Raw genomic sequence first — 27549 nt, 5'->3', positions numbered from 1 at the left:
ATTGTTTTACGGGATAGAATGATGACAGATGACAAGAGGTGACTTTTCTCAGGAAGCACAGAAACCCCTCAATCCCTCGAGGCAAGCTTACAAGTTGTACTTTCCCCCTCTACCCCCTCTACCGCGGCAGGCGCGCACTCAGATTGGATCTCAAACTTTCTTTTCTTTTTCTTCATCACATTGTCCTATCATCTATTCATCTCCTGCCTTACAACCAATTATAAGCAGGCTCAAAGAGATGTCACTCATTAGCAACACAGAAAGCATCGAGATATGCCAGCGAACCATCCAGCTGGCCCATCCGCACACTTTGCACCACGCCTTTTAAGTCAAAATTAAAGCCATAATGGTAGAAAAGTCCAGCCATCCTCGCAGTGTGGATCAGATATAAATTAGCATCACTGAAATCATAAGCCTCCCCACGAAAGGTTTGCCAGAAGAGGCTCTCGAGTTCACGGTAGCAATCGTAGTAGTGCCACCCTTCTGAATCCATCCAGCCTAAAAGATTCTCAAGCCCATAAAGTGCGAAGCCAAAGGGTAGAATCCTTGATTCAGCCCAGTCAACAATCCCTGTGATATGCCCGGTTTTAGGATCGACGAGAACATTCATCATGTTAAGGTCACCGTGGCTAAGAACAAAGGGGAGGGCCGAGAAGATAGATGGGAGCTCCTTTCGGACTCTTTCTAGGTTTGGTGTAAAGCGAGATGGTAGGTCTCGAGCAAGAAGGTCGAAATTTGATTGGAACTCTCTAAGCAAGGTCGCGGTTATGTCTGAGCATGGCTGTTGACCGTTGTTCCATGACTGTGCAAAGAACCTGTTTCACAATGTTAGTCCTTACAATGGAGCAAAAACCGTACTTAGCGCACCTTGCAAAGTCCTTAATAGTGTTATACTGTCGGGACATATCGTCTGGAGGGATACCCGCCGTTATATGGGCAGTCCCAGGAAGACATTCCATCTCATAGATATGGACTGACGAATCACCCAAGGTACCGTGATACTTGCAGCTAGACACAAATTCGGGATGAGTTGCTTTGGCAAGGGCAATGTTACCCATATCAATGGGAGAGTTCTCATCTCGGAACTGGAAGAGCTTGGAGTTATCAGGTCCTGCTGTCACGGTATAGCTGCACACTCCCTGCATCTGTAAGGCAGTGGGCACACCACCGGCGCGAGAAATAGCAACTTCATCGCATTGCTGTCTTGTGGCAGTGGTCGAGTTGAAGAATGCACCAATTGCGTTGTCAGTATTGTAAATAACATAAGTCGTCATTGCGAACTGGAGCGGAGAGGAGCTGGAGAATGTACGGAGTAAAGAAAAGTGAGAACTAGGACTGCTAACTATAGCTTCGTTTAAGGCTCACCGCTATTTAATACTGTCAGGGGGCCAATGACTTTTATCATCGAAGTGAACTAGACCAACCTCACACTGCCGTAAAGTATCGACGAGGTTCAAAAGAGCACCAGCGTTTGTTCGGGGTATTAGATTTAGGGTAAGTATTAGTCCTTACTGACTTGATTCAGCGAATCATTCCGTCATTGTAAGTCCACCGGGAGGCGAAGAAGTTCCGACGGTCCGACGATTGGCAAGGACTCTGACAGACACCGACTCTGTATAGCGGTTAGTAGATATTGCTCCGACGCAAAGAGGGAATAACCCTTCTTCCTATGCGAGCTCCACTAATTAGTCTAAATCTAAAATTAGAGGTGGGACCTTGTTGATCCTGGGGCCAAATCTCTCCTAGTCCCTACACGAGTGCTCAGCTAGTTCAGCTCCAGAAGCCTCGGAGTCTCGCTGAACAATTCTTGCAGCTCTTTTAATACACCGTTGGTGTTCTCATGTTCATTGAGTATCTCGTACATCACGGAGCCAGTCCATCGTGTTTGAATCGAGTCGGCAAGAGCCAACGTCAAACCTGCCAGTTGGCGTCAAACTTGCCTGTTGGCCCATCGCTGGAAATTGTAAACGACACTCGTATCCACCAGAATAAACCGACCTTCACACATCTACCACATCGTATAAATCATGATTCGAGATTAAAAATAAATTCGCGCTGAAACGACTACCACTCCCGGCCCCATTCCGACATTCGCTTGGAAGATTCCTCCACGCCTATCTCGTAAATCTCACAGAATCATACCCAAGGGCCAAGTCCTTTTTTTAACGTCTTCAGTATCACAGAGTCCTCAGCCGGCAATCGGTAAACGTGTTCGAACCCGGGGAAATGGGTACATTAATATAAAACACTCGCCCGAATTCCGAGACCATTTCCTCCCCCGCAATGATATCTCGGGGCTGAACACCATGGTGGGAGTTCCACATAGTACAGGCTGCGCCCTGTGTCGCGAGCGACGTATCAAGGTTAGAATTATTCCCCATTAGCCAATTGAGACATGGCTAATAAGCTCCCTAGTGCGATGAGGCAGTGCCAGAGTGTAGCCAATGCCGAAGATATGGTCGTGCCTGTCCGGGGTACAGACGGACCTTCCGCTTCCAAGATGAAGGTCCTAATCTCGCGCGTCGACATCGTTCTGCGCGGCAGAAGGGGAGAGACGTCTCAGCTGGACCATCTGCATCGGCATTGCCCACCGCCCCGTCTACGGCTGTTGCTACAGACTCGACTACAGGTTCAAGCCAAAGTGAGCCGCCTGCCGCACGCGATGACTCCACCGCCGCTGCGGCTGTAGTACGCAGCAATGCCATTGCCCTAATGCACCAACACTCTGCATCAGGCGTCTGGGATGAAAAACTGTCCCCGTCTTTGGTTCGCAAATCCCTGCGCGCAGCTCAGCCGCAACTATTTCTCAACTTCATCAGCACCTCATTTCCAACACTATACTACCATAACCGGTTCCGATCTGGCGGTGCACCTGGGTTTGCAGAGCATATCGTCATGAGCTTCGGGCAGGATACCTATCTCGATTCCGCAGTTTGCTGTCTGGGGTCTTTTTATCTAGCATATCTAACCAACGACCAAGCACTCTACAAAGCCAGTCGACAGATGTACTCGCAATCACTGAGAGAGGTCATCCGCGCCATATCCAAAGTCGAACATGCGAAGTCCGACAGCATGCTTTGCACGGCTATCATCCTCAGCGTCTTTGAGATGTACGCACAGACTACACCGGACGCCTGGGTCGCGCATTCTGACGGCGCGAAGCGGCTGATGATAAGCCGGGGTCCGGAGGCACACGAGTCTGGGTTCGGGAGGTATTGTTGGATTGCTTTTCGTGGCTTTCTGATTGCTACAGCCGTCTACACGGGTCAACCCTGTTTTCTGGATGAGGAAGGGTGGCAAGCCCTGGCGACGAAAGTGAGGACTGAGGATTGTCAGAAGTCTGGCGAGTGGTCTGCTTACGGGGAAATATCGGACCTTGTCTTCATGGAGATTGTCAAATGTCCGCGGTACATCAGCGAGACCCGTGACCTCCTTTCTGTGGCAGAACCAGACTCTCAGGCTGTGATAGCCCTTCTCGGACGTATACAGGACACTTTCAGTCGGCTGCGCTCGCTCGTCGTCGAGCTTCGGTCTTGTATCACCGCCCACAGTGAGCGTCAGCAGGGTATTGTCCAGCGTCCCGGGTCCTTCGTTGGCCCTGAGCCAGAGTCCTTCCCCGACACCGGCCCATCTTTGCTTCTCAGCGGTGCCGAAAGCATGCTGCAAACATTAGAGCAGTTGTCCAGCCGTCTCCAGGGTCTATTTCAAGTCACCGAACCCTCTTCTGAATCACATATCGACATCCCACCAAGCACTGGTGGTGGAATCGGAGAGATTTCCAGTTCATCTTCAACTGCTGTTACCGAAAGCTTATCCCTCCCATTCCGCATTCACTCAGAGCTTGGACAGGGCCCGAAACGGACTTCTGATCCGCATGATCCTCGTGCGGTTATCTGGCTGGATCGAATCGCGTCGTCGATGGGTGTCATCGGCGCAAAGGTCCTCCCAGCCGATAATTCTGCTTCCGTATGAGGTGCACCGTGCACACAACCACCGCGGCCACGATAACTAGCAACTACTTGCATTAGCATCAAACGGTCTTGCTTCTAGCTGGCCTAGACATGACTGTTTTTGATAGCCCATTATTCTACGCATCCATGCATCTGTGGCAGTAAATACATCGCATATACCTGTTTAGTCTATGATTTTCCATTTTCTGGTCTATAAGTTCCCACCTGCAGTATAAACGAATGAAGACGTCACAGCATGTATCCAATTTTGTACCAGCTGTCCTCCATTGCACTATGAATGTATACAAATATAGGGATATGAGAGGGGCATCCATTCTCCAATTCCAGTCGCCCTGGGAGTTGATCCAACAGCCTAGTAATCCATAGATTGCTCGAGCAAATTCCTCAACTCCCCCTCTCAGCCTCCAACTCCTTACTCAAGTTCGGCGCCAGCATCAACACGCGCTGCTGCGGGATAGTCCCCTCAACCAAGCCCTCCACATCCGCCGGCTTGAAACCAAGATCCTTCAAGCCCCGCGGCTGGTCACCCAGCTTAGCCAAGAACTCAGCAATAGCCGCACCAAGCACCTCACCCGCACTCTCGCGCTTAACACTCGAAATATCCACCCCAAACGCCTCCGCAGCCGCAAGATGGCGGTCCGGGTTCGACGCCGCGGTGAAGCGGAAGACAGCCGGCGCAGTGACAGCCACTGAGACACCGTGCGGAATGATCGGGTGATCAACCTGATACCCGGCATGCTTATAGCCCGGGTTCTGGCTGGAGATCGGGTAACTCATACCGTGGCAGAGGTGAACACCGGCATTACCGAAGCCGACACCGGCAAGCGTAGCGGCGAGGAGCATCTCCGACTGCGCTTCGTGGTCGTCGGGGTCGCGGACGGCGCGGGGCAGGTACTTGACCGTTGCGCGCAGAGCGGCGAGGGAGAAGATGTCGGAGATGGGGTTTGCGCCCTGGTAGGCGGGGCGGTTGATGGGGTTTGTTGGGCGGGGAGTGCGCTCGTTGTACGGGATGGCGGTCCAGGATTCGAGGGAGTGGCAGAGGACGTCCAGGCCGGAAGCGGCGTGCACGGCTGAGGGCATGGTGCGCGTGTTGAGGGGGTCGCAGATGCCGAGGGTGGGTTTCAGGTTGCGGTGGGCGATGCCGGTTTTGGCTTTCTTGGAGACGAGGTCGAAAATGGCGGTGCCGGTTGTCTCGGAGCCCGTCCCTGCTGTTGTGGGGACGGCGACGAGGGGGCGCAATGGCCGGTCTACTGGGAGGCCTTTGCCCAGGGGGGCGTTGACGAAGTCTAGGAAGCCTGCCTCTGGGAAGACGGTGTATAGGTTCATCAATTTGGCAGTGTCAATTACGGAGCCGCCGCCTGTTTGGATGTTAGTTTCGGGTGGGATAGCGGAGGTACCAGGGAGACATGAAACGTACCGACAGCTAGGAAGGCATCGGGGTTGTAGGGCTTGGCGAAAGCAATAGCCTCCTTAATACTTCATTTGGAGACATGGGTTAGCAATTATACAAGCCGAACCGCCATCTGGGTTTGGTTGGAGAAAGCATTACGTACGAGCTATCCTTCGGCTCAGTGCGGACTTTATCGAAAATAGTGAACTCAATACCCTCACGAGTAAGGCCTTCGACAGCCTGCTTCATAGCATCAAGCTTGGCAACATTGGAGTCGGTGACGATGCACACACGCTTGGCGCCGAGGTTAGTGAAGTCCATTCCGACCTCCCGGGTTGCGCCAGGGCCGAAGCGAATGCTGGACGCCGCCATTTCAAAGGCATACTCCTTCTCGCGGGAGCGGTCAATGGGCGTAGACATGCGACGCTTGACATGGTTCAGCAGAGAGGGCGTCTGCTGGTGGTTGTGGTGGTGGTTGGGGTTTTTGTGGCATGGGCAGTTAGGTGGGTGGGTGTATTGTACTGTGCGTAGCAAGTTCATGGCGCGATTGGCCGCGGAAGGAGCGACCCTGATAGCTGGAGAAACCATTGCGGTCTGTGTTTGTGGCTCTCTAGAGTGATTGAGAGGAGAGTGTCTGGCTAGGGGAGGATAGAGAGGTAAAGAAGGTCAGGTCAGGTCGGGTCGGAGAGAAATTGTGGGACAAAGTTGGAGAAATGCGGGGAATCCGACTCGGACTTCTCGCCGAGGTCTGCACTCGGCGCTCTGCAATCTCATACTCGGCGGTTTATTCTCTTGCAGCAGCTGGCTTATGTAGGGTAATTGATCAATGATCAGTTGCCATGGTTTATCTTACTACTCTCTCCATTTTGGAGAAATCAACAGTTAGTAGGTTGGTTGTCAATTTCGTGGCGATCCCTACAGACCCTACTCTGTACAACCGAGGTCTAAACTCGTCCAAACTGCCCGACATCAAACATATGTTGTTTTGTATCCATTCATGATTCTGGACAAAGGATGAAATGTTGTTAAAGCTACTATGTATAAGAAGTTTCAACAAGCGATCTGAATACACGTAATAAGGTAGAACTATCCAGGTAAGAAAGGTCCGAAAGGCCAGTGCTAGCTAACACCTGAAGATCATCGGGCCAATCAGGATCCAGAGAGGATACCTCCACAAATTCCTCGTAGATCCCATGCCCAACAACTACATACTTGCAACCTAGGCTCAGTCCGCAAGCACAGAGGTCGATGAGATCAAGCAGTTTGTGAATCGACCATTCACTTTGAAAATTAATAGAATTTAATACTTTCTGTCATTAGTTAAACACCATATCGGACACGCCACGTGTAGCAGTGTGATTATTGGGGCAATTGGTGGGGATATGGGCTCGCCAGTTGGTGGAATACTTGCCAGTTGACGCTCGGGAAGCTTGCCAGTTGACGGAAAGCTCACCAACTGGACAGAATATATTTGTTGATGTTTTAAAAGTACTGCACATTGTACATATGTCCTTTTCATTTTTGCATATAGTTAACACTTACAGGTATACGCTTATAGTGTTACTTGGGTGATTGATCTCTCGCCGAGGCTGGGTTGGGTCTTAGGTTGTCCCGGGCATGCATGTCATCAACAGAGAGCTGAGTATCATCGCCAGTAACTATTAATGCCTCCACTGAAGAATGTCCCTGTCAAACAGGATGTCTACCTATTCTTGGGCCCAGTTACCTTACGATGAAATCCCGAGCCCTAACACTCAATTGATCGCAATGCCAAGGTTTCGTATTCGAGCTCGCAACCCCATTTGCAAGGCCATTGAGGGCCTTAGCGGCGGGAAACAAGGGCTCACGAGCACAGATAAAGCACGTACATTCAATTGCGCGGCACTACATATATAAACTCACACGGTACCTATCACTATCCGTAAATCATGTCGTACCCAACATCAAACACTGTAAACTAGGTTTTAGCCCACATCTCCATCACAGGCCAACCCACAGTTAACAGAGCGACAAAACCAAATCCGTTGAAGAATCAACAACCCGAATCTGACTCCCAGCCGGCTGCACCCCATCCTCCCAAGAAATCGCCGGCTCCGACGGCGTCAAACTAACAGGATATCCCTCAAATGGATCACCAAACACATCATTGAGGTCATACCACACCTTCTCCTGACTCCGATCCCCAACTCGGTCATAGGAAAGATTGTACGCAAAGATCATCTGCGGAGCACTGGTGTACAGTCCGTCGGACTCGGTACTGATCTTGATGGCGATGCCACCGGTATCAGTATCCGCGTGGAAGCGCTCGTTGTAGACGTCGTTGGGGTTGATGGTTCGCATTGGCTGCACGGTTGAGCTGACGGACCAGATATAGACTGGGAACGGGCAGTGGTTTTGCACGATGGCGTGCCCTACTCTGTACGGTGTGGGCCGCGGGGAGGGGGTGTAGGCTGGGGTTCCGTAGGCACCGTAGGGAATCTCCTGTCTTGCAGCTAGGTGGGCGTCGTGGATTGTTGGGGTTGAGAGGGCGAGGGTGGTGAGGGAGAGGAGGATTGTTGAGAGATACATTTTGGGTGATGTGGCTGTTGTTTTGTTCAGGTAGTCTTGGTTCGGATATGACTGTGCTTGGGTTTGGAGACGGGGACGAAGATGGCTTTATATAGATTTCATCGTTCCTGCATCTGGCCTGTCATTCCACTGTTGTTGTGATGCGATATGAGTCTGGATAATTCTTCTACTGCGTAGATTCATCTGGCCAGTTGCTATGATCCCGGCTCCAGGGGAACTGCGTGACAAGCTATGCTTCGCAAGGTACACATGGTGTGAATTGAAGGAATGTAAAAGTACCACGGTGTACAAGGGCCCAGGGAATCCCATCCATTTATCTAACCGAAACATCTGAAGAATGCTACCACTTTCCTATTTTGACGCAAATGGTGGCTTTGTATCCCCATGGCCCATGGGACAAACCGGATTGTCGGTGGGATAGAACGATTCCTTGGATTCCTAAGCTGCCGCAGCAAGGAATGCACGGCCCTGCAATTCCATACAATTCCATCTTGAAGGCCAGCAACAGGATTAGAAGAGCCGAGCTGTCTGAATTTGTCGGTATTCAGGTTTAACGGTAAACTCTGACTAGCCCGCTGTGTCAATAGGAGTGGCACTTGTAGCGAATCGGCTAGATATCCAGCTGTGCATCAGTGCATGTGCACGCAAGTAGCAACACTGTGCCGAAGGTTCATGCTCTCCAACAGCATTTGTACCTTGTCACACACCGGATGTAGTCAAGCATGGACAGGCCTGCAATGCAGGCCCGCCATTGATGAGAAATCGTCAATAAATGGTGAATACGCATCAAAATAACACCGTGGCTAGGGCAACTGTGGCGTTCTGAACATTCATCTCGCCTCAGGAATGTGAGATTTGACAGACGAGATCGCACGGAGAATTCTTTAGGTTCACCTCGCTGGAATGAGAGATTAGCTTCAACATAATTAGCATCAATCTTCATCAAGGAGTACTACGCCATATAATCGGCAATGTCACCATGTCACTCGGGGGTTCAATCCTCGAAGTCCATCGAGATGTGACCTGGCGAGTAGAAGATTCCAAGGGAATGAGTGTAACACGATGGCAAGGGGAAACCCGTTGCTCGATCGCGAGATGCAAAGACATGCCGAACGGTCCCCGTGGTTATTTGGTAGGACAGACTCAATGGCCCTGCGACACTCGAAAGTTTGATCCATGTGCAACGTGACATGATGTGTAGTATGATCGACGCGGAAGGGCATGGAAAGATCGCCATCGCATCGTTTCGACAGTCCAAGGAACCAGCTGGAAGGAGTAAAGATCGTTATTGCTGAGCGTTAGCGAAGCAATTATGAAACAGCCTCCTCGCCCGTGGTCACGTGACCTTCGTCCTTGCCATGGGGGATTGGCTGCAGTACACATTATCATTGGCGGTCCTAGACGGTCTCTTTTCTTTGTGCGACCGAGGCGGTGCGAGTCGTTTTACGTTTAAAAGGCATCGCTGACAGTGACCGATATACCTTTACATGATTCTAGAAAAAATTGACACTTCCCGGATCAAGAAATACAGACAGCTGTCATGGAATTCCCTGCACCTCACATCCACCATCCTCAAACCTCTCACACCCATACGATTATTCTGCTTCATGGTCGCGGCAGTAATGGCCTCGAGTTCGCCGAAGAGTTTTTCTCATCCGCAACTTCCAAGGGCAAAAGTCTCTCCTCCTGCCTACCTACCTATCGTTGGGTCTTCCCAACCTCACGCAACCGATGGAGCACTACGTTCCAAGAAGAGATGTGCTCCTGGTTTGATGCCTACTCCCTGACAGATATCCAGAAAAGACAGGAATTGCAGAAAGACGGATTAAGAGAGTCAGTTTTGCACATTCTTGATATTCTCGAGGGGGAAGCTAGGCTACTAGATGGGCGGCTTTCCCACATCTATCTTGGAGGTATTAGCCAGGGGATGGCAACCGCCTTATGGGCGTTCTTCGCTGCAATTGGGATGGGGCGAATTCAGGAACCACTAGGTGGTCTGCTAGGCTTTTGTGGCTGGTTACCATTCGCACAGCAGCTAGAGGGTTTGCTATGCGAACCAACCCCCAATAGTCCTTATATCCACCAGCCACAGCACCTAATATCTGCATTCTTCTTTGATGAAATTGCCGGTCATGAGATATCGCAGGCTAACCAACCCATAGACAGCTCTGTCTTATCTACTCCGGTGTTCTTAAGCCATGGAGCAGACGATGCGTGGATATCTGTGGAACTCGGACGGCAGGCATCTCGAATTCTACGGAGGATCATGGTACGCGTCGAATGGCACGAGTTCACTGGGGCGGAGGGTGACGGCCACTGGATCAAGGAGCCTAACGGCTTCGACCAGATCCTTCAGTTCCTTGTTAACTGATTCGCCCAAACTCGAGAAGAGGCTGCCAGTGGAGCGTTCGTTTTCAGGAAGTGGCACGCTGTATCTAGTTATGAAAGGATAATTTTAGCGGTCAATCGCGAGGGCCCCGAGAAACCGAATTTACACGCACAGTTCCCCGAACTATTGTATTTTGGAAATGGGGATCAATGGGTTAAGAGCAAGGAAAATCTATTGACATTGAACTATTGCGGGCTGTTGTAGTGAATGACGGAGAGTACTGTGTACGGGCCATGAGGGGTGGTTGTCGGATAAACTATACTCCAGGTTGAATTTCACAACGGAACCCTCATTCGGTCATTCCTGCAACATGCAACCTGGGGTCTTGACTCGACTCACTCGTGACTCTTGACTCTTGGGCTATCCGATGAGAGACAGGAACATGCGGAACATTGATGCTAACTGTTCTAATTTGCCTCAAAGATTCATCGTCACTGAGAAGTTCTCAGTCAATCCTGCCAGAGAATACTTGACTCGATCTCGAGTCCATTCATAATACAAAGGGGGGTGTAAATTGAACACGAATCCGTGGACCGTGCTTGATATCCCCGGGGCTCAAAGCACAAGCCGAGTACTACTACTGGACCTGCATAGCCAAGAGTGGAGAAGATGGAGACGGAGAAATAACGGACAAAACACTCATTCGAGGGCCAAGGCCCGCGTTTAGAGGGCTTCAGCCTTCGTGGCCCTGGGGCCTGGAGATTCTGAAACGTTGGGTGGGGGATAGCAACGAAGTAGTTACCTTTTTGTTACCTTTGTTTTCAATTTCTCCTTTGATTGGACTCGAGATTCGAACAAACGCAATGACAAACAAAAGAAGCCGTTTGTTGACTGAAAACGCCACCCCCGTAACCCCGTTTCTCCGTGGGCACGGACATCCAACTCGTGGGAATGCTTTGCAGAGCTGTGACACACTGACAAGATGCGAGGGGGAATTCAGAACCTAGGGATATATTGAACTTTTGCTTTATTGAATTCGATTGTATGTCGCAAAGTTTTGCATTGCGCTTCGAGTCCATAGCTTTACATTCGAGTGTCACAGTGTGACGATGTGAGGAGTAAGCGATAGCTAAGAGAAAGAGCAAACGAAAGGTCAGAGAAGGAGCAATGGCAGAAAAATATGAAAAGGATGCGCAGCCCTTCTTCTTTCAGTTTCCTCTCAGTTCGCAGCACAGGAACAAGTTATCTCTTCTGCTCTTTTTCCTTCTGGCTTGTAACCTCGAGTCTCTCCCATGGGCCATATTGCACCCCGCCCTGACCCCTGTAAACGACGTTAGTCTAGCAGTTGGTGGCGTCGCAGGTAATTTTCTCTGTACGGCCGGAGTTTCCAAATAGGACAAGGGAAAGGCGCTAAAGGCTAAAGCTTTGTCGGCTGGGGACACTTCAAAGCGAGATCGAAATCACTTAAGTCCCGTCGTTCCCTTTTGACGACAAACCCTAATAGGCTCATAATGTCGCGGATGTACGAGATTGGGACCACGGCTCTTTTTCTCGATTCCATGCCTTCATGACTCAACTTGGATTTAAATCTGTCTATTCTCCATCCCAATAAAGACCCGTTGTTTGATCCCCTCGATCACTATCTATCTTCGATTCTCCCCCCTAGCAACCCACGCATGAGTGATATAAATACGGCCCACGATGTCCACCGATCACATTTCCAAGCCTACGGAGGCTGACGCCTTAATTCTCGAAGCATGGGGTCAAGGGCTGTTAGTCGGGAGTCTGCTCGTCATGGCTGCTATCACCGTGGCCAACATGAAGTCACATATTCTACTGCACAAGCTGATCTTCGCCGAGGTGAGTTGCGAACGGCAAATTGCCCGAATAATCTTCAAATTAGTAGGGTCCTTGCTCATTCTCTCACTTGTTGCAGCTTCTTCTAGGCATGGCTCACGGTACTTTCATCTTCCCCCACGAGCCTGTCTACGGCTGGTACCTCTCCGTCACCGCGATCGGCCTCAACATATCCTGGGCTCTACACAATGTCATCGCATGGATGAAGAACCGGCCATTTCTCTCCCGCAAGGTTTCGATCATCTACATTACCACGGTGGTTTTTTGTTGGCCGTATTGGGGACTGGAGATCTATGCGAACTTCACTTATTTCAACAATATCAATAAGATCTTCCTGAAAACCAGACCACTGGAGGCTTTGTTCCGGTTAGTGATTCCGTTCCATCCATCAAATCTGTCCCAGCCCCTAACATAACCTGTCCACAGCGATCCGTGGTGGATCTTCACAACCGCCAGTCTATTCTGGACAATCAAGCGCGAATACAACTTCGGACTATGGGAATTAGTAGTCGTCAGTCCGCGGTTCGGAATCATGCTGGTCTCGATGTGCGCCTCGATTATATTCATGATCGTCGATATCTGCAGCGTGCTGAATGCCTTTACCATCCCGCTCCCAACAGGTGTCCAGCCGTTCTGGAAAGTGAGTCTATTCACACAAAGACAGCTAAGAACTTCCCGGTCTCTGCTTCTTACTAACTCAATCCCTAGCTGTCCTTTATTTTCAAATGCCTCTGCGATACCGTGATCTTGGATGACTTCAAGACCGCCCTCGACAGCTTGCGCATGCACTGGATGCGCAAGAAGAACGGCCAGCTGTTTGTTTCCCCCGCCACTAGCCCACATAATAGCCCACAACGCTACCGTGTCCGTGGCGACCTTGAAGCATTTGATTCCCTCGTCACTCCTACAAAGAGTGCGAGTGCCCACACGCTACACCTGGACCGAGTGCGAAGTCGAGACGATATACCTGATATCCCATTGCATCTACGATGACCAGTTACGGTTCGATTGATGTGTAACATGATTGGTTCTTTCGGTGGCTGTCTGTGACTTTATTCGGCGTTGATTTATGGCGTATTCGGAGGATGGGCTGGGATACCCGGTTTGCTTTAAGGATGGCGAGTTAGGCGTAAGACCAAATAGAAGATGTTTCTTCAAGACGTATACTGCGCATGTAAAGATGGTAGAAGTCGAATACCTATGAAGAGACAGATGGAAAGACTTGACATTTCTCCGTTTGTGCTTGTTTCATCGTCCCTGCCCTGCTACTTTATGCAGGCTCCGGATTCATTCAGAGGTTGTTAGCTGAATAAAATGCCGTCAGTCTGAGGCTGTCTCGAGCTTTATCTCCTAATCTCCTCGCGAATTCAATGATTGAGAGGGTTCTGGAGACGGAATGTACGATACGCTGCATACTCCGTACAATGCAAAGAGATCGGACCGGCATCGGAAGGGCGGCAGGGCCTCGGTTTGCCGATCTCTGCATCTCGAAGTTTTGGACTACGTACGCAGTACACAGTACACAGTATATAGTGATGATTGATTCAACAATTGCAGGTATGATATACCTACCTAGGTAGCTTCTGATACAATGTACGAGCTTTTACTTGGAATACAGAAATATTGGAGCAGAATTTACTTGAGAACATGCTCGCCACACTCCAGATGTCCGACGTCACCGACAAGCCGAGAGGAAGGTCCAACCCCTACAAGTACCCCACACCCCACCTGAGCTCGGATAAGTACAAAAAGCACTGGAATCCTCCCAAACAGCCCCCAATTGCTCTACTGTGTAAAATCCCTGTACAAACCTTCCCAATTCTACGAACAGAAACCCCCAAACACATATTTCACCATGGCCCTTTCCGCCCCCAGCACCGACGTACGTCCCCCAATATCCCAACCATCCAACCCCCCAAAACCAAAACTAACTTTCTACAGCCCCAAGCCCTAATGACCCAAGAAACAAGCCCAGAACAAACCTTCACCGAATTCACCTCGGAAACAGCCTGGTCTCTCGGCAACGCCCTGCGCACCCGCATCCTCTCCCTGCCATCCAACCAGCGCAAACCCGCCCTAATCTCCATCGCGCTAACCGGTGGCGCACCCTTGCACATCGTCTTCCAAGCCGCCACAGAACGCGGCACAATCCCCGACAACGAGAACTGGGTGCGGCGCAAACGGAATACTGTTTTGCGCTGGGGCTTGTCTAGCTGGGCGATGCGCCAGAAGATGGTTAGCGGACTAGGCGCTGGTGCGTCGGCGGACCAGATTGAGGCGGCGTTTGTGAAGAAGTATGCTGTTGCTAGTGCGAATGGGGGCGCTGTGGCGGATGAGTATGCTATTCATGGGGGTGGGTATCCGGTTAGAGTTAGGGGGGTTGACGGGGTTGTTGGGGTTGTTGTTGTTAGTGGGTTGAAGCAGGAGGATGATCATCAGGTTGTTGCGGAGACTATTAGGGAGTTTGTTGCGGGGCAGAAGAATTAGATGGTGTACTATGTATGATTACGGTGAATACGGAATACCAACAGGAGAATTGAATGAATGAAATGCAGAGAAGGTATCATAGTATTGTATTCTTAGCCGGCTTTAATAGCTCGGCTTACAAGTCGGCTGTATGGGACACGAACAGTGTCGCGTGTAGTCTCGAACTTCAAACAAGCGACAGAAAAAAAAAAAGAAAAGAAAAAACTCCATGAATGATGCCGAAAAGATAAATTTTACAGTTCGTCGTGGTCGAGGGGCTCGTCATCCTCGGGGGGAGAGGCAGAGCCGTACAGTTTGCTGGTGATGGGGTAGGCAACGCTGGAGAGCTGCTCCTTCTGCTCCTCGAAATCCTCCATGGTAGCAGTGGCAGCGTTGTCCTCGAGCCAGTCGTTGACCTCCTTGACGGCATCGAGGATAGCCTGCTTGTCGTCCTCGTCGATCTGGCCACCGAGACCGTTCTCGTCGTTGACCTGGTTCTTCAGGCTGAAAGCGTAGTTCTCAAGGCCGTTACGGGCCTCAATCTTGCCCTTGATGGCCTTGTCCTCCTCGGCGTACTGCTCGGCCTCCTGGACCATGCGGTCGATCTCCTCCTGGGACAGACGACCCTTGTCGTTGGTGATAGTGATGGACTCGGCCTTACCAGTGCCCTTGTCGGAGGCGCTGACCTTGAGGATTCCATTGGCATCAAGGTCGAAGGCGACCTCGATCTGGGGGACACCGCGGGGGGCGGCAGGGATGTTGGTCAGCTCGAACTTGCCGAGCATGTTGTTATCCTTCGTCATCGAGCGCTCACCCTCGAACACCTGGATCAGGACGGTGGGCTGGTTGTCGGCTGCAGTCGAGAAGATCTGCGACTTGCGAGTAGGGATGACAGTGTTGCGGGGAATGAGCTTGGTCATAACACCGCCAGTGGTCTCGATACCGAGAGTGAGGGGGTTGACATCCATGAGAACCATGTCGACCATGGAGTCATCTCCGGAGAGAATACCACCCTGGACGGCGGCACCGAAAGCGACAGCCTCATCGGGGTTGATGCCCTTGCTGGCCTTCTTGCCAGCGAAGAACTCCTCGAGAAGGGCCTGGACCTTGGGAATACGGGTAGAGCCACCAACGAGAACGATATCATCGACCTCGGACTTCTTGACCTTAGCATCCTTCAGAACCTGCTCAACAGGCTTAAGGGTCTTCTTGAACAGATCGACGTTGAGTTCCTCGAACTTAGCGCGGGTGAGAGTCTCGGAGAAATCTTCACCGTTGTGGAAGGCCTCGATTTCGATGCGAGTGGACATCTGGGAAGACAGAGTGCGCTTGGCCTTCTCGACCTCGCGCTTGAGCTTACCCATAGCCTTGAGGTCCTTCTTGATGTCGGTGTTGTGCTTCTTGTTGTACTGCTTGACGAAGTACTCCATGACACGGTGGTCGAAGTCCTCACCACCAAGGTGGGTGTCACCAGCGGTAGCCAGAACCTCGAAAACGCCGTTGTCGATGGACAGAAGGGACACATCGAAGGTACCACCACCGAGATCGTAGACAATGACCTGGCGCTCGTCACCGGTCTTATCAAGACCGTAGGCGATAGCGGCGGCGGTGGGCTCGTTGACAACACGGAGGACGTTGAGACCGGCGATAGTACCGGCATCCTTGGTGGCCTGGCGCTGAGCGTCGTTGAAGTAGGCGGGGACGGTAACAACGGCGTGGGTGACGGTCTTGCCCAAGAAGCTCTCGGCGATCTCCTTCATCTTACCAAGAATCATGGCGGAGATCTCCTCAGGGGTGAAGGTCTTAGCGGACTGGTTGACGTCGACCTTAACCTGGGGCTTGCCATCCTTCTTGACGACCTTGAAGGGGTAGTTCTTGGCGTCCTTCTGGACATCCTTATCATCGAACTTGCGACCGATCATACGCCTGCAGTGTGTTAGTGCTGATCCTGAACTGGAGAATGTGGCGGTAGCTTACTTGATATCGAAGATGGTGCGCTCGGGGTTGGCGGCATATTGGTTCTTGGCGGCGTCACCGACAAGGCGCTCCTCATCGGTGAAAGCAACGTAGGACGGGGTGATACGGTTTCCTTGGTCGTTGACGAGAATCTCGACCTTGCCATTCTGCATCACACCAACACAACTGCGTTCAAGTCAGTACAAAGGGCTCTAGACGGATCACGGATAGAAGACAGCAACTTACGAGTAGGTAGTACCCAAATCAATACCAATAACATTGCCGTAGCTCTCGGGGGAGTTCTCCTCCTGGGCGTGAGCAGTGTTTCCAAAGAATGCCAGGGGCGCGACGAGAACGAAGAGGAGGTAGAAGATGGTCGTCCAGGCAAAGGGCTTGGACGCGCGATCGCGTGCGGATAGGCGAGCCATTGTGATGGAGTGTATGTATAGGTGAAATCAAGTCTTTTGAACACGAAGGCGAAACAAGCTATCAAAATAGAAGCTTCGCGCAAGCCAATCTAAACAGCTGCGCAGAGGGAGTAAAACACAAGGGTGTGTTTGACTCTATGAACCCTTCTTTTGGTCGATGATATGCGGGGAGAGGGACCCGAGGCGATGAGTGAATGGAAGAATGATCGTGAGAAGAAGCGAAGAGAGAGGGACTTCTTGTACGCGGATCCCGGTCCAGCGGCCATGCTGGCCTTTTCCCAGTTAAGGTCACTTCTCGTGCGCTGATTGGCTGACCTGGGTCCGGCAGTGGCTTACTCAGAAGCTGCCCTGCAGCCACACCGCCTTCTTCAATTGGTTAATTTGGCCCCCAAGTAGTTTAGTGCAGGAGTTTATCCACGGACTATTCAGGGCTTCCACCAATCAACAAGTGCCAAATGATCGAAGATGCTAGAAGGGGCCAAGTGTTTAACTCTTCAGGGAACACGCGCGAGGCTGCAGATTGTCTTTACCCGGTTGATCCTTGATCTTTGAGAGTACTGAACACGTAGTCTTATTCAAAGTGCTTTCTGTGTATTGCAGCAATCCTAATTTGTTCGGCGTGGCAACTGACCTACAGTCTATTCCTAGTGTACAGTATTAGCCGAGCATACTCCGGAGGTAGCGAGGGACATGTCCTACGGGCCTCCAATTGGGGATCTGCCAATGGGGGGCGTCTCACAACAAGCATCCACTGGGAAAACGCCAACGAATCGATGGCAAACCGATACAATGCATGATTGCATCCCACACAGCGAAGACTTTCCGTCGGAACCAGCTTGTAGCCCTTTCTACCAGAAACCTACGGATCAGGACTACCCGAAAACTGGCTCCAATTAAGGGCGAAGGTGTGGGATGCGTCGTATCGTTTTGCCATCGAGTCGTTGGCGATTCCCAGTGCATCGTGAGTTTCTCAGTTCGACGAGTTATCTAACTCGTGCTTCCACTTCTGCACGTTCACTTTCCAAATCGTGGAGTAATAACTATGCCTAATGTTGTACTCCGAAGTGGAAGTATGTTTTGAATCTATCTACGATAGACTCGTACAGCATGATCCTGTAATCACATTAGTGGTTTAGAATACTTTTGATTGAATCAGCCCTGGAGGCTGGTCGTCGGTAACCTGACCTCGTCTTACTAGGTACCTATGTATAGTGTGCCTGGTCTGCTGGAAGTGCCCTAGTGAAGGAAAGTTGCAGTCAGAACTTAGTTAAACCGTGCTTTGGATAGGCTCAATTGGATAGAGCTATTATTCTAGTAAACCAGCAGCCACTGTAGAGCCTCCTGCACGCAGAACAATCCTTGTTGGTGCTTCCAGAGGAACAGCCTGATCCATCTCAACCACAACACGCACCACCACGCCCGGGCCCACGATCTTCGGGCGTTTCTTAATCACTGCGCCTGACGATTTATCCAAGGAGGCGACAAGCTTACTAATGCGACCAGGTACGTGTAGACGACCCCGGTGCACGTCCACTTGCATAGGCATCAAGTGTTCAAAGGCCAGAACCTTGGCAGTGAAAGAGCTGATGGTGGAAATGGGAGAGGAAGGACGGCAGACAACGTCACCGGAGCGAAGATGGATAGGGTCGATATTGGCGATATTGAGGACGACATTCTGGCCTGCAACGGCCCAGTCACTTGGTTCCCCATCCACTTCCAAACTGCGCACCGTTGCTGTCTCACCGCTGGGCAGGGTCAGAATCTGGTCACCCATTTGCAAGCTGCCGGCGTCGATACGGCCTGAGATTGAGAGCGGATTTTGCACGCCGCCTCGGAAGACGTCACCAATCGTCATACGCAAAGGCTTCTCGAGAGCATGTGTGTATGGTTCCGATGTTTCCAGCTCTTCAATCAATGTACGTCCTGTGTACCAAGATGCATGAGGGTTCTCAGTCCGTCGAGAGATGTTGTCTCCTAGCACACCTGAGCACGGCACAAACGAGATATTGTTTTGTTGGAAGCCGGCAGCGGTCAAAAACGCGGAGATCTGCTGTTCAATTTCCTCGAAGCGCCCATGATCCCATTGCACAGTATCCATCTTGTTCACGGCCACCACGATTTTTTGAACGCCCATGCTTCGCACCAACAGAGCATGCTCCTTAGTCTGCCCCTTCAACCCAGACTCAAACTTGCCGACACTGGAGTCAATGACCAGGACAGCGAAGTCCGCCTGGCTGGCGCCAGCGATCATGTTCGGAACGAAATCGCGATGACCTGGTGCATCAACAATGGTAAAGGCTGTCTTTTCAGTCTCAAATTGATTGGTGGCGATATCTATCGTCACGCCTCGTGCCCTCTCCTCCGACCCCTGATCCAAGACCCAAGCTAGCGCGAATGAGCCTTTGCCAATTTTCTCGGCTTCCCGCCGATACCTATCTAATGTCCGTTGGTCGATGGCCCCTTGATCGGCCAACAATCGTCCCATGAGAGTGCTTTTGCCGGCATCAACATGACCTTCAAGCGATATGAGTCAGTTCAAGCCTGAATACACTCGCCAGGGAATATTGACTTACCAATAACCACAAAGTTTGCAGATCGCTTGCGGGTAGACTTTTTGTACTCTGATAGAACATCGAGATGCTTGCTCTTGACTGTCACTTTGTCCTCCACAGAAAGGTCCTTCATTTCAGCTGCCACATCAGCCTGGCCTTTCTTCCCCCCAGCCGATTTTGCTGCAGCTGATTTCTTTAATCCTACATATCATTAGGCCGGCGCCTTTAATGCTTCCTGCGGATCGCCAAACCTTTTGATGTGCTCTGTGCGTTGAGAACGATATCGTCGGGGCTGGGCTCTGAAAAGTCAAAAGGTTCAGCATCATATCCATAGATCTTCATCAGATCTAAGTTGCCGGGGGCCAACGGGCTTGGGTAGGCTGTTGTCGGGCTTGCGGCTAGGCCAGTAAGAACTTTGGCAAACTCCGAGGGTTCGGCATGAAGGTCGGGCACTGGGTGCCGGTCTAGAACTTCTGTCGGCTCAAGCTTCCTTTGCGGTAATTCTGACCTTTCACGCACTGATTGCGGTGTAGTCTCAGAGACAGGCGCATGATGTATTGCAGAGGAGGGGGATGGTCTCGACTCTGCCAGGCGCTGTAGAGACCCCGAATGACCCTCGGAAGACTTCCCTGTTGCCCTCCCAAGAGCAAGTCGTTCACGAACAGAGAGCGGCGCACTCTGCTGATCAGAAGAATATTTTGATGTGGTCGAGGTCTGCGGCGTGGATTGTCCCTTCTCGGCCTCTTTCTTCTTGCGGGCTGCAGCTAGTGCAGCCAATTTGGAAGGCTTTGCACCTTGTTCTGGGGCACCGCCCAATAGACCCAGACGTGGATAGAGTGGTTCGACCAGGATATCCGCTTTCCGATGAGAGGGGATGTTGAGCCATGGACAATCGCGAAAGAAATCGGCAGCCGAGAAGTGTGCCGTAGGAGGAGGGGCAGGATAAGCTGATACTGCAAGGCCTGTTAGAACATTGTTCAAACTTTGTCACGGCATCAGTTTGGGGTCTCTAGACATAAAATGGAAGGGGCTTGTACCCGGTGTACACACATTTCTCGTTTGTAGGGACAACAACATTCATATTCGGCATGCGCCGAATGTCTTGTGGCCCAGACCCCAAGCCCATTGACGAGACTTATATTTGCAAGGCTATTGAAGACACTGCTTACCTGGTTGAATCTCCGGTTTCTTCAGCTTGGAAGCCTCCTTAAGCCTCTTGCCTGCACATAGAGCTTCGATTAGCTAGAGCTAATAAACAGGCACAGACAGTATGACGTCAAAGGGCACGACGTGAGTAATTGCACGCACTAAACGCATGAAACATACCTTTCAAGTAATTGACCGATTTCTCGATATCATTGTAGTAATGCCACAATGCATCGTGAACCTCTTCCTTGGTGGCGGTTACTGGAGGCTGCCCCGCACCTAGCTGTTGCAGTACGGCAGCGGTGCATTGCTGTAGCAATTCCTGCTCCTCAGGATCGGGTGTGTAGTCATCTTCATCGTCATAATAGTCGTCATCATCATAGTCGACGTCCTTGATGCGGTGTCGCGACATGCCGCAGGTCGGTTAACAAAAGATTCGGTGATGATGTACTGTGTAGGAGAGACCACCGTGATAAACAAGATGAGCCTTAGCGATCATAATGCCACCGCCCTTATGACCGCCTTCCCATACAAACGGTTCAAAGGTGGGGGGTGTGTGGGGCGGACTATGGTTAGTCCAGAACAAGAGATAATCCGGGATACCGGACACCTACAGTCTTACAGACTCAGTAACCTAGCCTGTAGCAATCGTCCTCCGTAGAACGGTAGAATATATCGCATTGAGTATGGTGTTTATGGGAGCCGCTGGTTTCCATGGGCAGCTCGCAGCTGGCTTGCCTACCGAATACGTTAAGAATAATGTATTTAAGTTTAATTTCTATCTCAATCATCTATCTTAAAGGACTACCTCCAAAAAAGTCACCGGTACCAGGACCAGAGAAAGTTCCGTTACTCGGTGTCAAGGCCATGGACCGTCGGAAAGCCTGGCGAGGTGTGGCAGGGGCACTGGGAGGCGCAGCGTTGGGACCTGACGTCGGAGCAATGGTATTGATGGAGCGGGGATCCGGGGTACTAGGGGTGTTGCGGCCGCTATCGTTCTGCATGGTGACTGCAGTACCGGGCCGGGAGAGGACAGTGGCAGTGCCTCCATTCTTGGGAGGCGGGCGGAAACCAAGCTTCGAACCTTCGCGGAAGATTTCTTCCAGCATCTGCGCGACAATGCCTGCATCTTCGTATTCCTGGAACTTCTTCCAAAGACGCAGGGCCATGCGAGCATCCTCAATGGAGTCGTGACCCTGCAAAGTTTCAGGGAGAGGTTCTTCTTGGATGTATTCTTTGAATACAGCCCAGGCTAGGTACCGGAGACTCAGACGACGGTTCTTGCTTGGGTGGAAGAAGAGATACTGTGTGTCCACAGTTTGTGCCTTGGGCACTTGGATGTTGATCTTGCGGAAGTCGGAGGCTAGGCCGTGGCCGACAAACACGCAGCCAAGATTGAGAAGCAGCCAAAGCTTTTTGTAGGCCGCCTTCAGTGGGACCAAATTGTGTTCACTCGTTCGCGGATCCAAATCCCCGGGCTTGATGCCGGAGTATTGAGTGACGTAGTCCACAACCGGCTCGCGAATTGTGATATAGTCATCAATAAATGGCACTCCTTCTTGGACGCCATGTCCGCGCAAAACAGACACACGAGCCAGGCCACTCTTATTAGGGCGGACCATCTCTTGTGATCCATCCGCCTTGACATCAATCTCGGCCTTCTCAAGATCGACGAATTCGGTATCCAGTGCAACCGGGGTCCCGGGCTGCGGATTCTCCTCCTCAGTCAGTGTCTTACAAGTCTCAACCGGACGCCCGCCGCTGTAAGTAGACAGTTGTTAGCATTTATGCTTGAATGCAACCAAGATCGGGGGATATTCAAAAACTTACTTGATAGACCACTCTCGGAATAACAGAGTCTTATCAACGTGGTTCTTCCACGAGTCGTCGATGACATGGCGTGGGTCTCTCACTTGGTAAGCAAGCACACAAGGTTGCTTCCAAGGTTGCGTAAATCGGAGTGCTTCGTCTCTGTCGACCTCCGTGACCAAGAAGTCATTGAACATGTGCCAATTGCTTGCCTCTCCAAACTCAGCCTTCGAGATGCCGACATTAATGAAAGACACCAAATGCGGCTTCTGATGTTCTTGTATGTCAATTTCGGCAACTAAGCCGACCAAATCATAAACCACGAGGCCAGGAGTCTGGTTATGAATGCGTAATTGAAGATCATCGCCCTCAAAGCACATCACCTGTCCGTTAGAATCAACGACAATGCCAACGGCATCTGGAAGCCACCCAGGTATCATCCAGAGACGACGGCAGAGGGGATTGGTAAGAGCAGCATTCAGCACCAGAATCAAAGGCATGCGGTGGATGGTCTTTCGAATGGTCACTTGCTGGTAGCGACGGCAATAATTACACCAACCACGATTTTGTGTCTCTCGCTCGATACTTGCACGGAGAATGCTGGAGAATCGGAATAACGGGTTGCGTCGTGCATTTTTAATGTCAATATTCGGGTAAATCAGCTCATTGGCCAATGAATTCCCAGGGCGTACGATCTCATTCTGACAAAACATGCACCGAATTGACTCGGATGCAATAGTGGCCAGGCGTTGGTCAAGATCTTCTGAATTTGGCTGAATCTTCCGGAAGTCTTGAGCTATTTGAGTCAGGAAGAAGCGGTTAACCGCCTGGATCGCAGTCGAAAGAGACTTGTTGGTGAGATTTTCTTCCAAGAGGCCTAGATTCGAGGCCTCTCGGAAGCTGCTAAATGTCCTGAGCAGGTTGGTGGCCTGGCAATTTTGACCGTTTGCCTTTTCGAGCATATCAAACAGATATCCGAGCTCACACAGAAGACAGTGCTCGAAAATGCATGATCCCGCGGCGTGATTCAGGGCAAGGTTGCGGAAGAGTGGGATGAACTTGAGGAGTTGAAGGAGGGAGTTGGTGAATGAGTTGGCGATGTGTGTTTCTAGGCCAGAGAATGAGGTATTGTTGTAGAAGCTATGACAGCGTCAGTGAGGGACAGAAGCTTGAATGGAACCAAAGCACTTACCGGAAATCAAAGTCATCTACACCGAATCGGCTGTACTTGATCTCAACGTTGCTGTACTTGAGCAATGGGTCATCGTCGCTTTCCCCATTGATCTTTGCCCCTGCCAGGGCTTCGGTTGCGTCACCAACCAGCCCGTCTGATTTGCTGAGTTCTCGAGCCTTCTCACTCAAGAATTTTGGTGCAATAAGAGCGGGCTCGGCTGAAGTGAGTGCACGAGTATTCTCTACTTGGTTGCGGCGAGTTTTTCTTGGATTTGGAGCATGATGGCCCATCTCCGCAGGACGTAGGTATGGCAACATGGCTGGATCCAACTGAGCCGGGGGCTGCCAATCTCGAAGACCAATTGGCTTGGCCACGCCGAATGGAGACGTTCGTGGTAATAGGGCATCCCCACCAAATTCAGTGGAGAGTCCGAAGACCAATCTACTGGAGGAGGGCGTGTGGGAACATCGGCAAATTCTGTCTCTTTGCTCATTTCATTGAAGTGAACCTTGGTGGGTGAGCCCCATAGATGGATGAAGCATTCAGCATCATTGATAGCCAGGGCTTCACCTGAAGGTGAGAGCTCAATTCCGAGCATAAGCGAGACATTGGCTTGTCGCAAGTTCACCGAGTTAGGGTTCATAAGATCAATGACCTGGAGTTGCCCTGTTTGTGAAGCAACGAAGCTGGTGGTGTGGAGTCTAGGATGCATGCGGACGTATGCTGCGCCAGCATGGAATGGAATCGGAGGTAATGGTGTCAAAGTTTTGAGGTCATAGACGTTGGCAAGCGGGTCTACGATAGGGGACCCAAGGTGGCGGACCGAGAAACCACAGGTGACTAGCAGGTCGTTCCGCGCATCCATGTCGTTGACTGCCGTTCCGTGCGCTTTCCAGGATTTGACGACGCTGAAGTCTACGAGACTGAGAGCATTGACTGACCCCGTATCTGTGGCAGCGCAAAGATATCGACTCTTTCTCATGATTGTGTAGCCGTGCTCAGTGGGTAGTTTCTCGATAATTGTGCCTTTATCAATGTCCACTGTGAACATGACCCGTTGACACCCTGCGACGATAATTCGATTGGTCTGGGCTGTGAAGCTCATGCAACGAAGCTCGACCATATCTTCATGCGCAAGATGCCACTGTGTCACGCCTCGTCGGGTGACCATGTGCACGCTCTTCGCAGATAGCGAGATCACACCTCGCTCATGGAAAATAATCTGTCGTACTGCACCCTCAGATACTGGGTGAGCTCGAACTGAAGTGTATCGTTGCAGCTCCGGTCCGTAAAATGAAGAGACCCTCCCTGGCAAAACGAACATGTTCGTCAGCGAATACTCGCAGATGTCGAGAGGACAGTCGCCCAACACTCACATATTCATTCCCCGTCCATAAAAGTTCGTTCATATCGTCAAAGGCCACTGCTGTGGCCACAGTGGGCATCCCATGCGCACTCGGCGGCGGCATTGGGATACGCGACAGCTCATCCCAGTCGGCCTCCATGTTGCAGTAGCCTTGGCGACCGCGCTCGATACTTGTATTATCCTCGTATGTGTCCTTATTAAATATGTCGGCCTAAGAGGGCCTGTCGAAAACTTGCTGGCTTCACCCGCGTGGTAACACCGCAAGTCTGGGCATTGTCTGGCACGAGGGACGCGATTGCGGGGAAGCTAGAAGTTCGTAATTATATGAGGGCGAAGTGAGGGTTAGGGGCCAGGGATCTGATTCTGATTCTGATATAGAGTCGTGAGCGAACGACACCGTCGTTAAGGGTCACAGCCGGCTGGGTATGCCTCGCGCAACTAATGGAGGAGCGGACGGGCTCCGACTGTGATGCTTCTGGCTCGGGCAAACACAACGGTCGGATCACGTGATCGGTGATAAGATCAAATAGGTGATTCCAGCCATCTAGAACACTCAGAACGACTAGCCTTTTCACCTTTTCAAGTTCGACATTCAGGATTTCTTCCCTTTGGATGGCTTTAGATAGTGCTTCGGCTAGCAGGCGTTCCCTCTCTTCTCATACCCTCACCACCAGATCAATCGGACGTTATCAGCTGTGAAAGCCCCCGGGGGATTATGCCAGCCATCAAGGAAGGTGAAAACCGCCGCCGTCAGTCACCTAGACTGACGGAAAGGCCGGAAAGCTCGCAACCAGACCCTCATGAGGCAACCAGCAGCGACGCGACCTCCGACACGACAATCCCGTCAACACAAGCCTTTGCCACGAAATCAACAAATTGCGGCAAATCTTAAAATCCGTTTATTCGGACCTACGAGAGCGTGAGGACAAACTCCAAAATGCCCTCCTGTGAAGAGAAGAGAGGGAACGCCTGCTAGCCGAAGAACTATCTAAAGCCATCCAAAGGGAGGAAATCCTGAATGTCGAACTTGAAAAGGCCCGCTCTCTCCAAGTCGCCCAAGAGACAGAGAGAAATACCATCAGGAAGGAAGCGAACGAACGCGATGAGTCCCTCAAAGCGGAAATGGCTAAGATGGCCTTCCACCTAACACCCGTTACAACAACACCCAAACCATGGAACGTAGTCGCTCGACAGAACAAGCCTGCGAAGGACACGAGACCATACCAACAAAGCCCCCAGCTAAACCAGGGAACAATGCATCATCTACACAAATCAACAATAATGCCCTCACCAGTGCAGATTGAGTTCACCAACCTTGAATCACCACTGGATAACTCGGCCGAGTTGATTCAGAGAATCCGCGCTTCCCTCAGCAGGGAAGCGACCACCGAGAACGTCAAGGTGAAAGGCTTAAAAATGCTGCCAAACAACAGAGTTCTGGTCTTCGTCGAAACGAGGAGACAAGCGGAAACCATGATAGAACATAACGAGTGGAGCCACGCCATTGAAGGGTGCAGAATGGCTGACAAAATCCTCTTCCCTATCAAGGTTGACAGCATCAACCGGAACCACGTTTTCGATGCTGCCGGCAACATCAGCGATGAGTTTTACTCCTCCATAGGAGAAGAAAACGCTTGCACGATCCCCAAAGCCATCTGGCTGAGCGGGAAAAAGGCATATGGATCTCTGATCGCATATGTCAAGCAAAAGAGAGGCAACCGAGGACCGAGTCCTGGGCAAGTGAGATGCCGACAACCGAACAAGCGGACCTTGGAGATGCTTCGGTGGAGGAAGATGAGTCCCAATTTATTAAGGAGGAGCCTGTTAGTAATGCTGCTCATGATGGAGAGCTCGAACCTCCTGAGTCGGATGCTACCTACGGTGGAAAGCCTGAGGACCCCGAGCCCTCTAAGGTGAAGAAGGAATCTGGCGATGATGCTACTCCTGTCGTCGATTCCGACGATGACCAGGCTCCAGAGGTCAGGGAGGAGCCTCAGGAGGGTCAAGATGTTTAGTTGATTCGAAGTAAAGCTCGGATACTCAGGTTGCTGGACTGAGCCGATGTCTATTGAGTCAACTAACCTACCACTCGCTGGCGTTCTTTCTTTTTTTACGTCGCTTTTCTCTTTCGCGAACTTCATTCGCTTTTACTTTGCGGGAACCAGGAAGCCTCTGATGAAAGGCCCGATGAGTATCCCTCCATAGCATCGGTTTTGCTCGCAATGGAAAACATTCATATGTCAATATTCAATCTCCCGGTACCCAAACTCCAAATTAGGGATAGCCCAAAGCTACTGGATGCCATGACAAGGGCGAATAAGTACATAATGCTCAGTCCTCTTTTCTCCGCTCTGGCTCTTTTGGAGATCCGCCCTTGCTCAATTGGGCGCTTCTCATTGGTTCATATTCAGATAAAGTCCAATGGCGTAAATGGCTGGTCCCGCTCGGGTACAACCTTATGTCCTTAACCTTCATTCCATGGTGTCCGCTTCCTCTGGGCCGATGCTAGTACTACTATGCATGTAGCATTGTGGCTT

General features: G+C 51.1%; 11 protein-coding genes across 11 annotated transcripts; 5 read left to right on the top strand and 6 right to left on the bottom strand.

Moving 5' to 3' along the window:
• Positions 1-241: 241 nt before the first annotated feature.
• Positions 242-1274, bottom strand: N7515_005745 (aminoglycoside phosphotransferase family protein; the record flags this gene model as incomplete). Its single annotated transcript, XM_056666489.1, has 2 exons — positions 242-815; positions 868-1274. The coding sequence occupies 2 exons, from the start codon at positions 1272-1274 to the stop codon at positions 242-244; spliced, it is 981 nt and encodes a 326-aa protein (XP_056520085.1).
• A 1032-nt stretch (positions 1275-2306) lies between these two features.
• N7515_005744 (Zn(II)2Cys6 transcription factor) lies at positions 2307-3972 on the top strand (the record flags this gene model as incomplete). Its single annotated transcript, XM_056666488.1, has 2 exons — positions 2307-2363; positions 2416-3972. 2 exons carry the CDS (start codon positions 2307-2309, stop codon positions 3970-3972), a joined length of 1614 nt encoding a protein of 537 aa, XP_056520084.1.
• A 383-nt stretch (positions 3973-4355) lies between these two features.
• N7515_005743 (hydroxyacid-oxoacid transhydrogenase) lies at positions 4356-5949 on the bottom strand (the record flags this gene model as incomplete). Its single annotated transcript, XM_056666487.1, has 3 exons — positions 4356-5329; positions 5389-5447; positions 5525-5949. The coding sequence occupies 3 exons, from the start codon at positions 5947-5949 to the stop codon at positions 4356-4358; spliced, it is 1458 nt and encodes a 485-aa protein (XP_056520083.1).
• Positions 5950-7359: 1410 nt separating this feature from the next.
• Positions 7360-7929, bottom strand: N7515_005742 (Bys1 family protein; the record flags this gene model as incomplete). The annotated part of the gene is made up of 1 exon (XM_056666486.1): positions 7360-7929. One exon carries the CDS (start codon positions 7927-7929, stop codon positions 7360-7362), a length of 570 nt encoding a protein of 189 aa, XP_056520082.1.
• A 1540-nt stretch (positions 7930-9469) lies between these two features.
• On the top strand, positions 9470-10300 carry N7515_005741 (uncharacterized protein; the record flags this gene model as incomplete). Its single annotated transcript, XM_056666485.1, has 1 exon — positions 9470-10300. One exon carries the CDS (start codon positions 9470-9472, stop codon positions 10298-10300), a length of 831 nt encoding a protein of 276 aa, XP_056520081.1.
• Positions 10301-11959: 1659 nt separating this feature from the next.
• Positions 11960-13108, top strand: N7515_005740 (uncharacterized protein; the record flags this gene model as incomplete). Its single annotated transcript, XM_056666484.1, has 4 exons — positions 11960-12118; positions 12195-12481; positions 12542-12755; positions 12824-13108. 4 exons carry the CDS (start codon positions 11960-11962, stop codon positions 13106-13108), a joined length of 945 nt encoding a protein of 314 aa, XP_056520080.1.
• Positions 13109-13970: 862 nt separating this feature from the next.
• On the top strand, positions 13971-14602 carry N7515_005739 (DUF967 domain protein; the record flags this gene model as incomplete). Its single annotated transcript, XM_056666483.1, has 2 exons — positions 13971-13997; positions 14057-14602. 2 exons carry the CDS (start codon positions 13971-13973, stop codon positions 14600-14602), a joined length of 573 nt encoding a protein of 190 aa, XP_056520079.1.
• Positions 14603-14835: 233 nt separating this feature from the next.
• Positions 14836-16965, bottom strand: bipA (Hsp70 family ATPase KAR2; the record flags this gene model as incomplete). The annotated part of the gene is made up of 3 exons (XM_056666482.1): positions 14836-16507; positions 16559-16723; positions 16784-16965. 3 exons carry the CDS (start codon positions 16963-16965, stop codon positions 14836-14838), a joined length of 2019 nt encoding a protein of 672 aa, XP_056520078.1.
• Positions 16966-18271: 1306 nt separating this feature from the next.
• N7515_005737 (putative translation elongation factor EF-1 subunit) lies at positions 18272-21075 on the bottom strand (the record flags this gene model as incomplete). Its single annotated transcript, XM_056666481.1, has 5 exons — positions 18272-19479; positions 19539-19718; positions 19769-20470; positions 20687-20737; positions 20844-21075. The coding sequence occupies 5 exons, from the start codon at positions 21073-21075 to the stop codon at positions 18272-18274; spliced, it is 2373 nt and encodes a 790-aa protein (XP_056520077.1).
• A 379-nt stretch (positions 21076-21454) lies between these two features.
• On the bottom strand, positions 21455-25151 carry pan2n2 (poly(A)-specific ribonuclease; the record flags this gene model as incomplete). Its single annotated transcript, XM_056666480.1, is given in 5 exon segments — positions 21455-22424; positions 22494-23612; positions 23665-23965; positions 23977-24954; positions 25019-25151. The coding sequence occupies 5 exon segments, from the start codon at positions 25149-25151 to the stop codon at positions 21455-21457; spliced, it is 3501 nt and encodes a 1166-aa protein (XP_056520076.1).
• Positions 25152-25727: 576 nt separating this feature from the next.
• On the top strand, positions 25728-27027 carry N7515_005735 (uncharacterized protein; the record flags this gene model as incomplete). Its single annotated transcript, XM_056666479.1, has 4 exons — positions 25728-25761; positions 25818-25959; positions 26017-26741; positions 26777-27027. The coding sequence occupies 4 exons, from the start codon at positions 25728-25730 to the stop codon at positions 27025-27027; spliced, it is 1152 nt and encodes a 383-aa protein (XP_056520075.1).
• Positions 27028-27549: the final 522 nt, after the last annotated feature.

Source organism: Penicillium bovifimosum, assembly GCF_028826915.1.
Source record: "Penicillium bovifimosum strain IBT 22155 chromosome Unknown utg000005l_segment0_segment0, whole genome shotgun sequence".
NCBI lineage: Eukaryota > Fungi > Ascomycota > Eurotiomycetes > Eurotiales > Aspergillaceae > Penicillium > Penicillium bovifimosum.
Note: the sequence above shows the minus strand (reverse complement) of the source record. Positions and strands in the feature narration are given on the sequence as shown.